This window comes from Bos grunniens, chromosome 13 (assembly GCF_055505025.1).
Source record: "Bos grunniens cultivar Pamir isolate PY7600 chromosome 13, Bosgru_T2T1.0, whole genome shotgun sequence".
Taxonomy (NCBI): Eukaryota; Metazoa; Chordata; class Mammalia; order Artiodactyla; family Bovidae; genus Bos; species Bos grunniens.
The window spans coordinates 63,554,130-63,566,652 of record NC_141177.1 but is presented as its reverse complement, the minus strand read 5'-3'; the positions used below and the strand labels follow the sequence as shown (position 1 = coordinate 63,566,652).

General features: G+C 40.6%; 1 protein-coding gene across 15 annotated transcripts in view; it reads left to right on the top strand.

Annotated features, from left to right (window-relative positions):
- Positions 1 to 1,353, top strand: part of ITGB1 (integrin subunit beta 1) — a 91,738-nt gene extending 90,385 nt beyond the window's left edge. For all 15 annotated transcript variants that reach the window (XM_086334584.1, XM_086334581.1, XM_086334574.1 and 12 more), the window contains one exon: positions 144 to 1,353. In XM_086334584.1, the coding sequence (XP_086190710.1) occupies positions 144 to 209 (66 nt within the window). In that variant the 3' untranslated portion in view covers positions 210 to 1,353. The remainder of the gene's footprint in view (positions 1 to 143) is intronic.
- The last annotated feature ends 11,170 nt before the right edge of the window (positions 1,354 to 12,523 follow it).

The following is a 12,523-nucleotide window of genomic DNA, read 5'->3' as shown; positions in this document are numbered from 1 at the left end:
ATTTTTCATTTTTTGTAAGCTTTTGATACCTGGACAGATCAAATGGAAATGACTTAAAATGGTCTTTAATTTTAATATTGTTTTTTGAAGTTAGAATGACTTTAGTAGAGTAACTGATAATTTTTTTCTTTTTTCTTTCTTAGGGTGAAAATCCTATTTACAAGAGTGCTGTGACAACTGTTGTTAATCCGAAGTACGAGGGGAAATGAGCACTGCCTGTGTGTACCCACAGCACTGCAGGCAAAGTAGTAATTCCACAGTCACAGTAAGAGAGCTTCAGGGCAGTGTCACCATGGTTCTCTCATGGGCAGGTTCTGAAAATGTACAATATGTATAATTTGAAAATTTTTTTATTATTTTGAAAATAATGTTATAACCAATGCCAGGGACTGACAAAAGACTTGAGACAGGATGATTATCCTTGTCATCTAAGGTCACAATGTGCCTTTTTGACCTTTTCTCCTGGACTAGTGAAATCCAGCTCTTACTGGATTAAGCAGTATTTCTAGAGTGATTGAAAGGCAGTAGTTAACGAGGATGATATAAGATTTTCTGTTAAGTGTTAAACTGATTTCTAGCTTTGCAGACATGTCATTTTTCAGTTATACAGAATCCAAAGTAATGTCCTTCTAGCTAGTTTAGAATCGTTTTAATGTATTATTTTGCTATTTGCCTGTTAGATATGACTGATGACATACCTGAAAGATGAGTATGCTAGGAGTTACAGGTGTAAAATAGTGAAATATTTGATCTGCAAAGGCCATGGGGAAAGTCAGAGCTAGGAAGGGAAAACATAGCTTTAAAACCTGTGTGCCATTTTAAGAGTTACTTAATTTTGGTAACTTTTATGCCTTCTCTTTGTAAATTCAAGTCTTGGGAAATTTTCTGCAAAAAGTCCTTGATTTAGCATTATCTACATAAAGGCCTTAATTTACATAGTATTTGCTAAATTGAGGACCTCCGGGTGAATTTTATTTTATTCATTTTCTTTTTAAAGCCTGGTGCTTTTTATCACCTCTTCTAATCATTTAATGTATTTGTTTGCAATTTGGGTAAGACTTTTAAAAAATCAGTACTTTTTCATCGATGTTTTAGCTGTACATTTGCCTTTTTATTGAACACGTGAAGTTGTACTGTGGCTCATGCAATAGCTATCACTTAAGCATTTCTTACTTTCCATTAGTGCTATAACAGACCACTGTATATTTACTTCTCACTGTTTGAGTTTCCTGTTTTGTTTCATACTATTCACCTTCTTATTTTAAGTGCCTTTTAATTTTAACAGTTCACTTTTTACAATGCTGTTTTAGTGAAGTTATTTATTAAATAAAGATGCTTAAAATATTTAAATCAGATGTTTGGGCTCTGTATATTTTGTTAGTTGGTATACGTGAAGTTTTTATAGCTTAAAAAATTTCTGATATTTTACTTAAGCCAAAAGAGAGAAAGAAGGTAGGTAGGTAGAGTAAAATAAGATGTCAGTCTATTTTTTGGCTCTCCAAATACTGGACAAATCTGCTTCTCTTCCATCCCTAGGAGCTGGGTTTCATTCCTACATTAAGCAGAATTAACTCTCTAAGAACATGATCTTACAGCTGTTGACTTAAAGCTGGAAACTATATCATTTTACTTAAGATTCAGACAGGAAATTGTTGGGAGTTTTTTAAATTTTCATTTGTCTTTGGTTTATTTATGTTATAAAGTATATGTATCCATAAAAAATACGTGTGTGAAGCTTTTGAAAGAAATAGGTCCCTTGCTGGACCATTGCAAGTGTCAGATGTGGGAAGCCCTGTGGGAGAAGTCCCAGCACACTGGCAGTGCCCCTCCTGGTTTTAAAAATGGGTACCTTTTTTTACCTCTCCTGCTTAAATGCATTTCCTAGCTTAGAGTAAATCATCTTTGAGGATTATACCTCTTTGAGAAAAAGAACCATCCATTTCACCTGCTTCATTTTCCATTCCTGCCACCTACACTGCCGTGTGGTTCAGCTCATTTCCTTACACCCACAGTATAACTGAATTCGTATTTTTTGCTCCACAAGTTTGCTTTTTTTAATGAGATTTTAAAAAATAATATAGGAACATAGTCTACTTTCTCTAATACATGATTTTTCTCCTGACATATGTTTTTATATACAGTTACAATATGAGCCAGTCATCCCAACCCTGTGCATATATTAAGGAGAAAACTCTTAATTTGAAAAGATATTTAGACATACATGTACACATTGGAATACCACTCAATCATAAAAAATGAAATAATGCCATTTGCAGCAATATGGATGGACCTAGACATATCATACTAAGTCAGAGACATAAATATCCTATGATATCACCTACATGTGCATTGTAAAAACAGTGATACAAATAACCTTATTTACAAAAGAGAAACAGACTCAGACATAGAAAAACAAACTTATGGTTACCAAAAGGGATTGGGGCAGGGAGATAAATTAGGAGTTTGGGATGAACCTATACACACTACTATATAGTAAACTATAGTAAAATAGGTAAACATCAAGGACTTCTGTATAGCACAGGGAACTATACTCAGTATCTTGTACTAACCTAAAATGGGAAAGAATATATATATAAAACAATCACTCATCCGTATAACTGAAACTAAGAGACTGTAAATTAACATCAATTTAAAGATTCCTAGAAAGGAAACAGGAAAATAAGGGAATCAAAGTATGTATATATAAAAAAAAAACCCCACCAATTAAGACAGGAAAGAGGAACAAAAATGATAGAAGTCATATAAAAAACAGTTAACAAAATGGAAATAGTAAGTGCTTCTCTTACTAAAAGTAATCAGTAATTACTTTAAACAGTTTAAATATACCAATCAAAAGCTATAGATTACCTGAATGGAGAGAAAAAATTCAACTGTATGTCGTGTATGAGACTTGCTTTTGATCTCAGGACACATGCAGCAAGTAAAAGAATGGAAAAAGATAAAATAGCAACCAAGAGTGGCCACACTCACGTCAGACAAAGTAGACTCTAAACATTACGTAAAGATAAGGTCCACAAGATAAAGCAGTTGTAAGTATGTGCTTAGTTGTTTAGCCGTGTCCTACTCTTTGTGACCCCATGGGCTGTAGCCTGCAGGCTCCTCTGTCCATGGGGATCTTCCAGGCAAGAATAACTGGAGTAGGTTGCCATGCCCTCCAGGGGATCTTCCCAACCCAGGGATCGAACCCAGGTCTCCGGTATTGCAGACGGATTGTTTACTGTCTGAGCCACCAGGAAAGCCCAAGAATACTGGAATGGGTAGCCTATCCCTTTCTCCAGGGGATCTTCTGGATCCAGGAATCAAACCAGAGTCTCCTGCATTTCAGGCGGCCTTTTTACCAGCTGAGCTACCAGGGAAGCTCAGTTATAAGTATACAGTTACCTAACACAGTGTATACATATATTTCACAGTATATACATAAAACATTATGTTGTACACCTTAAATGTATTGAAGTTTTACCAATTATACTTTGATATGATAGAGAATAGAAAACCAATAGGAAAAAATGAAACTAAAAGTTGGTTTTCTGAATATGTCAACAAAGTTGACAAACTCTAAGGAAAAAAATGAATGACTCAAAAGTAGATATTTCAACATAAAACACATTAGTATAGCATGCTATGCTATGCTATGCTAAGTCACTTCAGTCGTGTCCGACTCTGTGACCCTATAGACGGCAGCCACCAGGCTCCCCTGTCCCTGGGATTCTCCAGGCAAGAACACTGGAGTGGGTTGCCATTTCCTTCTCCAATGCATGAAAGTGAAAAGTGAAAGCAAACTGGACTGACCCATGCCAGGCCTGCCTGTCCCTCACTGTCTGCCAGAGTTTGCTAAAGTTCATGTTCATATTGGTGATGCCATCCAACCCATCTCATTCTCTGTCACTTGCTTCTCTTGCCCTCAGTCTTTCCCAGCATCAGGGTCTTTTCCCATGTGTTGGCTGTTCACATGAGGTGGCCAAATTATTGGAGCTTCAGCATCAGTCCTTCCAGTGAGTACTCAGGGTTGATTTCTTTTAGGATGGACTGTTTTTATCTCCCTGCTGTTCAAGGGACTCTCAAGAGTCTTCTCCAGTCCCCAAAGCATCAGTTCTTTAGCACTCTGCCTTTTTTATGGTCCAGCTCTCACATCTGTACATGACTACTGGAAAGACCATAGGTTTGACTATTCAGCCCTTTGTGATGTCTCTGCTTTTTAATACACTGTCTAGGTTTGTAACAAACAGAACACAAATATAATGGGGAAGGCCAAATAGAGGCCTCTGAACCTACTTCAGACCCATCTAAGCCAGTAAATTTGAAAAACATCTATGAGAACAGCAGAAATAAATGCAAACTAATGACTCAAAGGATGCGGGCATGGTGGACTCCATCATATGTTTAATTTGCTAATCTCCCCCCTCTGGACTCAACTAGTAGGCACATGGATAGATGCCAGGAGAGAGGTGGTATAAGTGCTGGAGCAGATTTTCATGGCCTGTGTATATGGCATGTGTCCACTGAGCCACTGTATGTGTTCTTTTTCAGTTTTACCAGAAAAGATCGTGAATTTGCATCCACTTGGGGTGGACGACAGTATATTTGTCTATCTGGCAGTGTTTACTGTCTCAGCCTGTCATATGTCTGAAGAGATGTGACCCAGTCAGACATCTGATAAACAGCACATCAGCTATGTCTTCAGAACTAGGCTCATTATTCCAGATGGCTAAGAGGTCACAGTATTTTGGATGCCTTGATAGCCATATGTATTCCAAGGGGTAGGAGACAAACTATAAATATTCAATGGCATACCATATCAGTAAAGTTCTTAGAAGCATGCTAAGATATCCCCTCAAAAATGAAAGATAATCACATGTCACAGATCTCAGTGATGAGAATTTTAGAAAATGCTTGGTAATCCTATTTGGGTTCTGGAGGATGTGTATTTGACACTTGAAAGTACTTACCTGACCCATATATCAGGTGATACTGCCGGGTTTGAATGGGACTCGGGAAAGAGCTCTGCAGCAAGTGCAGTCTAGGGGTAAACAGACAAGACGCTTGAATCCTATGAACTGATAGGCTCTAATATACGAAGTGACTGGAAAGATGAATGTGGAGTTTATGGCAAGCTCAAGTAGGAGAATAAAATCTATACCCTGGGGGCCAGACTGACATGAAAAAAAAAAGGAACCTGATAGAGAACTACTGACTGGGACATCCCATTTCTGTGAAACTAACTGCCCATCATCACCTGAGTTTTGTCAGATGACTCACATTAAAATGACAGTGGGTCCAACAGCAGTCTTTTCCGGGGGAGATGCTGTGTCCACGGTGGGGCACAAGTAAGGCCAGAGGGCTCAAGTTCGCCGGATGAGTGGGTGACTCAGACCTCCATGCCATCCACCATCAGCATCTCCTCAGAACACACCCACAGTCAGGAGGTGGGGGAGTCCCTGTGTCTACCCGTGGAAGAGTTAAAAAAAAAAAATAGCATTCACAGAGGGATCACCCCGTACCAATAATACGGAAACAAGTTAAAAATGGGTTGTTGTATTCTAAGTTCATACTCGGGTGATGCTGAAAGATGAGTAATCCTCCAAAGAGAAATTCCACAATGGTCAGAGCTTACCCACTCTGTCAAGAGAAGGATTCTGAGGTGAGATTATACCCTTGCTCACTGGTAATGGTGAATGACTTGCTTGGTTGGTGAGAAGCCTATAAAGAGATAAAAGTAGAGTGGGGAAAAAGAAATTTAGAAGAAATCAGATGGATAAACTCACGGGTCCCACAGTACATACATTACATTTAATGCTCAAAGAACATCCACTATGAAAGAGGCTCTTTAAAAAATATAGACTAACTCTGTGAAGCTGAAGAATCAAAAGTCAAAATGTGAGATAATAATACTACTAGAGAAATATCTCTTCTTTAGGTAGGCAGAAATTTCTAACACTGGAAACAAAGCTAAATTATAGATTGCTCTTCACTAAAATTACAAACTTCTGGTTTTTATTAAGAGAGTGAGAAATTAAGCAAGATACTGGAAAATCAAAATTGGATATACATACATGTAATAAGGAATTTATATTCAGAATATGTTAATAATCCCTATAATCATTAAGTAAAAGAATAACCCACTTTGAGAAAGTGGCAAAACACTTGAACAGACACGTCACTAAAGAGATCTGTATGACCAGTAAACACAGGAAAAGATGCTCACTGTTACTGTGCCACAGGGGTAGGCATATTAATAGCATGACTGCAATTCCATGCTACTTCAAACACACTAGAGTGGCTGAAATGGAAAAATATGGTAATACCAAGTATTTGCAAGAATCTCCAGCAAGCACAATTTTCATTTGTGGCTTGTGGAAATGTTAAAAAAAAAAAAAAGTTTGGCATTATCTAGTAAATTTAATCCGATGTGTAACTTATGGTCCTTCAGTTTTACTTCTAGGTCTAGACAAACAAGTACATAAACCTATTAGAAGTCATGAACAAACCATTTCATAGCACCTCTATTTCTGATCGTCAACAGTTTGGAACAAACCAAATGTTCATTATCAGTTATACAATGCAACAAAATTGATTAAAGAAAAAAAAGAATGAGTAATGATACATGCAGCAACTTGGATAAATCTCACGAATCAGTGTTGATAAGAGAATACACACACAAGAGTACATACTGTATGATTCTATTTATGTGAAGTCCAAGATAAGCAGAATAATCAGAAGTAGAAATGAGAATGGTGATTAGTTCTGGGTGAGAGTGGGTCATAACTGGGAAAAGTAAAAGCAAAATTTTTGTGGTGATGGAAGTGTTCTATATTTTGACTTTGACTTTGGTGGTAGATACATGATTATATACAAATGTCAAAATTCATTGAACTGTACACTTTGTATTATGTAACTTACCTCCTTTACTATGTTATACCTCAATGAAAACAAATTATTTTAATACAGTCTGCCATATTATAGAAGTGAGCAGTATCATTTAATAACCTTAATAGATGCAAATAAGTATTAGATAAAATTCAGAACAGTCATCTTAAAAAAAAAAAAAAACTCAGAAACTAATAATAGAAGGTGAGGAAGTCTTTAAAGAGAATTTACAAAAATGAGTAACTCAGGAGGTGGTCCCAAGATGGCAGAGGAATAGAATGGGGAGACCACTTTCTCCCCCACAAATTCATCAAAAGACCATTTGAATGCTGAGCAGCTTCTGAATGCTGGCGGAGGACACCAGGCACCCAGAAAGGCAGCCCATTCTCTTCCAAAGGAGGTAGGACAAAATATAAAAGACAAAAGGAGAGACAAAAGAGTTAGGGACGGAGACCCGTCTTGGAGAGGGAGTCAGGAAGGAGGGGAAGTTACCAAACAGTAGGAAACCCTCTCACAGGAGGGTCTTTGGGGGAGTTTTGGAATCTCAGAGGGCAACATAACCGGGAGGAAAAAACAAACAAACAAACAACCCACAGAACACGTGCCTAACTGCAACTGCCAACAGGGAAGTAGCCCAGACACTCCAATCCACCACCAGTGAGCAGGGGCTGAATAGGGAGGCATGGGCTGCATAATCGGTGCTTAGGGTAAGGACTGGCCTGAATGCCCTGAGGACAATCTGAGGGAGCTAACGTGAGATAGCAACCCAAACTGTGGGATCACCAGAGAGAAAAAAATAAGAACTTTCCCACGAAAGGCTCTAATGCAGAACCTGGCCTGTTCACAGAACAAAGGATTGAGTGAATACCAAAGGAGAGCTAGCCGGCTGGCTACAGGCCCCTCCGCCTGCTGGAGGCTGACAGACAGGTATGCAACAGTCAAAGCCCGAAGGTGAGGGGCTGCTCCAATCTCAGCCCCAGAGACTGGCATCCCCCACCAAAATGTGAGCAGGCTCCCAGTTGCTAAACACATTTTCCTGGGATCCTGCATGGTTGACATCTGCTAGGAGGGTCGCGTTCTCTTGGCAAAACTAAACGAAGATCATGGCATCTGGTCCCATCACTTCATGGGAAATAGATGGGGAAACAGTGGAAAGTGTCAGACTTTACTTTTTTGGGCTCCAAAATCACTGTAGATGGTGATTGCAGCCATGAAATTAAAAGACGCTTACTCCTTGGAAGAAAAGTTATGACCAACCTAGATAGCATGTTGAAAAGCAGAGATATTACTTTGCCAACAAAGGTCCGTCTAGTCAAGGCTATGGTTTTTCCAGTGGTCATGTATGGATGTGAGAGTTGGACTGTGAAGAAAGCTGAGCACCGAAGAACTGATGCTTTTGAACTGTGGTGTTGGAGAACACTCCTGAGAGTCCCTTGGACTGCAAGGAGATCCAACCAGTCCATTCTAAAGGAGATCAGTCCTGGGTGTTCTTTGGAAGGAATGATGCTAAAGCTGAAACTCCAATACTTTGGCCACCTCATGCGAAGAGTTGACTCACTGGAAAAGACTCTGATGCTGGGAGGGATTGGGGGCAGGAGGAGAAGGGGACCGACTCGATGGATCTAAGTTTGAGTGAACTCCAGGAGTTGGTGATGGACAGGGAGGCCTGGCGTGCTGTGATTCATGGGGTCGCAGAGTCAGACACCACTGAGCAACTGAACTGAACTGAGGAGGGTCGCAGCCTGAGATCAGCTCCCCAGAGGAGATACATGGCACACCTGAGAGACTGCACTCATGGCGACCGGGGAGGTGGTTAAGATGCATGGCCCACCTGGAACAGTGCGCTTGCCAAACACCTGGTTGCCTGAGCTGCTCGGACATGGGAAGGGCAAAAAACGCACACCCAACCGAGTTGTGCCCTTGCAGAGTACCCGAGAACCTGAGTGGCTTAGACCTGGGAAGTGCATGAAATGCAGGGCCTGAGTTGGACAGTGCCCTTGCAGAGTACCCTGCATCCTGAGCAGTGTAGACCCAGACAGTACACACTGCTGTGAGCTGGGGCAAACCCAGTGTGGTCCATACACTGCAAGCAATCCCCACACATGCCACTTTCTTTTTTTTTTTTTTTTGCAGTGTCCCTCTCTCCCCACAACACAACTGAACAAATGAGCCTAAATAAGTGACCACCTTCGCCGTCTTGTGTCAGGGTTGAAATTAGACACTGAAGAGACCTGCAAACAGAGGAAGCCAAAATAAACAAGAGGGAACTGCTCTGGAAGTGACAGGTGCAGCAGATTAAAACCCTGCAGTGGGCCTTAGGAAGCATCACTCTGAACAAAGCTAGTGGAGGTGATGGAATTCCAGTGGAGCTATTTCAAATCCTAAAAGATGATGCTCTGAAAGTGCTGCACTCAATATGCCAGCAAATTTGGAAAACTCAAGGTGGCCACAGGACTGGAAGAGGTCAGTTTACATTCCAATCCCAAGGAAAGGCAATGCCAAAAAATGTTCAAACTACCACACAATTGCACTCATCTCACACGCTAGTAAAATAATGCTCAAAATTCTCCAAGCCAGACTTCAACAATATGTGAACCATGAAATTCTAAATGTTCAAGCTGGTTTTAGAAAAGGCAGAGGAACCAGAGATCAAACTGCCAACATCTGCTGGATCATTGAAAAAGCAAGAGTGTTCCAGAAAAACATCTATTTCTGCTTTATTGACTATGCCAAAGCCTTTGACTGTGAGGATCACAAGAAACTGGAAAATTCTGAAAGAGATGAGAATTCCAGACGACCTGACCTGCCTCTTGAGAAACCTGTATGCAGGTCAGGAAGCAACAGTTAGAACTGGACATGGAACAACAGACTGGTTCCAAATAGGAAAAGGAGTACGTCAAGGCTGTATACTGTCACCCTGCTTATTTAACTTATATGCAGAGTACATCATGAGAAACTCTGGGCTGGAAGAAGCACAAGCTGGAATCAACATTGCCGGCAGAAATATCAATAACCTCAGATATGCAGATAACACCACCCTCATGGCAGAAAGTGAACAAGAACTAAAAAGCCTCTTGATGAAAGTGAAAGAGGAGAGTGAAAAAGTTGGCTTAAAGTTCAACATTCAGAAAACTAAGATCATGGCATCCAGTCCCATCACTTCATGGGAAATAGATGGGGAAACAGTGGAAACAGTGTCAGACTTAATTTTTCTGGGCTCCCAAATCACTGCAGATGGTGATTTCAGCCATGAAATTAAAAGACCCTTACTCCTTAGAAGAAAAGTTATGACCAACCTAGTTCAGTTCAGTTCAGTCACTGAGATGTGTCCGACTCTTCGTGACCCCATGAACTGTAGCATGCCAAGGCCTCCCTGTCCATCACCAACTTCCAGAGTTTATCCAAATTCATGTCCATTGAGTCGTGGATGCCATCCAACCATCCCATCCTCTATCGTCCCCTTCTCCTCCTGCCCTCAATCTTTCCCAGCATCAGGGTCTTTTCAAATGAGTCAGCTCTTTGCATCCAGTGGTCAAAGTATTGGAATTTCAGCTTCAACATCAGCCCTTCCAATGAACACCCAGGACTGATCTCCTGAAGAATGGACTGGTTGGATCTCCTTGCAGTCCAAGGGACTCTCAAGAGTCTTCTCCAACACCACAGTTCAAAAGCATCAATTCTTCGGTGCTCAGCTCTGTTTATAGTCCAATTCTCACATCCATACATAACTAGTGGAAAAATCATAGCCTTGACTAGATGGACCTCTGTAGGTAAAGCGATATCTCTGATTTTCAATATGCTGTCTAGGTTGGTCATAACTTTCCATCCAAGGAGTAAGCGTCTTTTAATTTCATGGCTGCAGTCACCATCCGCAGTGATTTGGGAGCCCAGAAAAATAAAGTCAACTACTGTTTCCCCTTCTATTTGCCATGAAGTGACAGGATGGGATGCCATGATCTTTGTTTTCTGAATGTTGAACTTTAAGCCAACTTTTTCATTCTTGTTCACTTTCTGCCATGAGGGTGGTGTCATCTGCATACCTGAGGTTACTGATATTTCTCCCAGCAATCTTGATTCCAGCTTGTACTTCATCCAGCTCAGCATTTCTCATGATACACTCTGCATACAATATAAATAAGCAGGGTGACAATATACAGCCTTGACGTACTCCTTTTCCTATTTGGAACCAGTCTGTTGTTCCATGTCCAGTTCTAACTGTTGCTTCCTGACCTGCATACAGGTTTCTCAAGAGGCAGGTCAGGTCGTCTGGAATTCTCATCTCTTTCAGAATTTTCCAGTTTCTTGTGATCCTCACAGTCAAAGGCTTTGGCATAGTCAGTAAAGCAGAAATAGATGTTTTTCTGGAACACTCTTGCTTTTTCAATGATCCAGCAGATGTTGGCAGTTTGATCTCTGGTTCCTCTGCCTTTTCTAAAACCAGCTTGATACATCTGGAAGTACAAAGTTCACATATTGCTGAAGCCTGGTGTGAAGAATTTTGAGCATTACTTTACTATCGTGTGAGATTAGTGCAATTGTGAGGTAGTTTGAGCATTCTTTGGCATGCCTTTCTTTGGGATTGAAATAAAAACTGACCTCTTCCAGTCCTGTGGCCACTACTGAGTTTTCCAAATTTGCTAGCATATTGAGTGCAGCACTTTCACAGCATCATTTTTTAGGATTTGAAATAGCTCCACTGGAATTCCATCACCTCCACTAGCTTTGCTCAGAGTGATGCTTCCTAAGGCCCATTTGACTTCACATTTCGGGATGTCTGGCTCTAGGTGAGGGATCACACCATCGTGATTATCTGGTCATGAAGATCTTTTTTTGTATAGTTCTTCTGTGTATTCTTGCCACCTCTTCTTAATATCTTCTGCTTCTGTTAGGTCCCTATCATTTCCGTCCTTTATTAAGCCCATCTTTGCATAAAATGTTCCCTTTATCTCTGATTTTCTTGAAGAGATCTCTAGTCCTTCCCATTCTATTATTTTCCTCTTTCTTTGCATTGATCGCTAAGGAAGGCTTTATCTCTCCTTGCTTTTCTTTGGAACTCTGCATTCAAATGGATATACCTTTCCTTTTTCCTTTACTTTTCACTTCTCTTCTTTTCACAGCTATTTATAAGGCCTCCTCAGACAGCCATTTTGCTTTTTGGCCTTTCTTTTTCTTGGGGATGGTCTTGATCCCTGTGTCCTATACAATGTCACAAACCTCCATCCATAGTTCATCAGGCACTCTATCAGATCTAGTCCCTTAAATCTATTTCTCACTTCCACTGTATAATGATACGGAGCGGCGTCCTCACTTTGCTGAAGCAGTCATGAAGAGATACCCCATGTCCAAGGTAAGAGAAACCCAAGTAAGATGATAGGTGCTAAGAGAGGGCATCAGAGGGCAGACAGACTGAAACCACAATCACAGAAAACTAGCCAATCTGATCACATGGACCACAGCCTTGTCTGACTCAATGAAACTAAGTCACGCCACCCAAGACAGACTGGTCATGGTGGAGAGGTCTAACAGAATGCCCAACTTAGACAGCATGTTAAAAAGCAGAGACATTACTTTGCCAACAAAGGTCCCTCTAGTCAAGGCTGTGGTTTTTCCAGTGGTCATGTATGGATGTGAGTGTGGG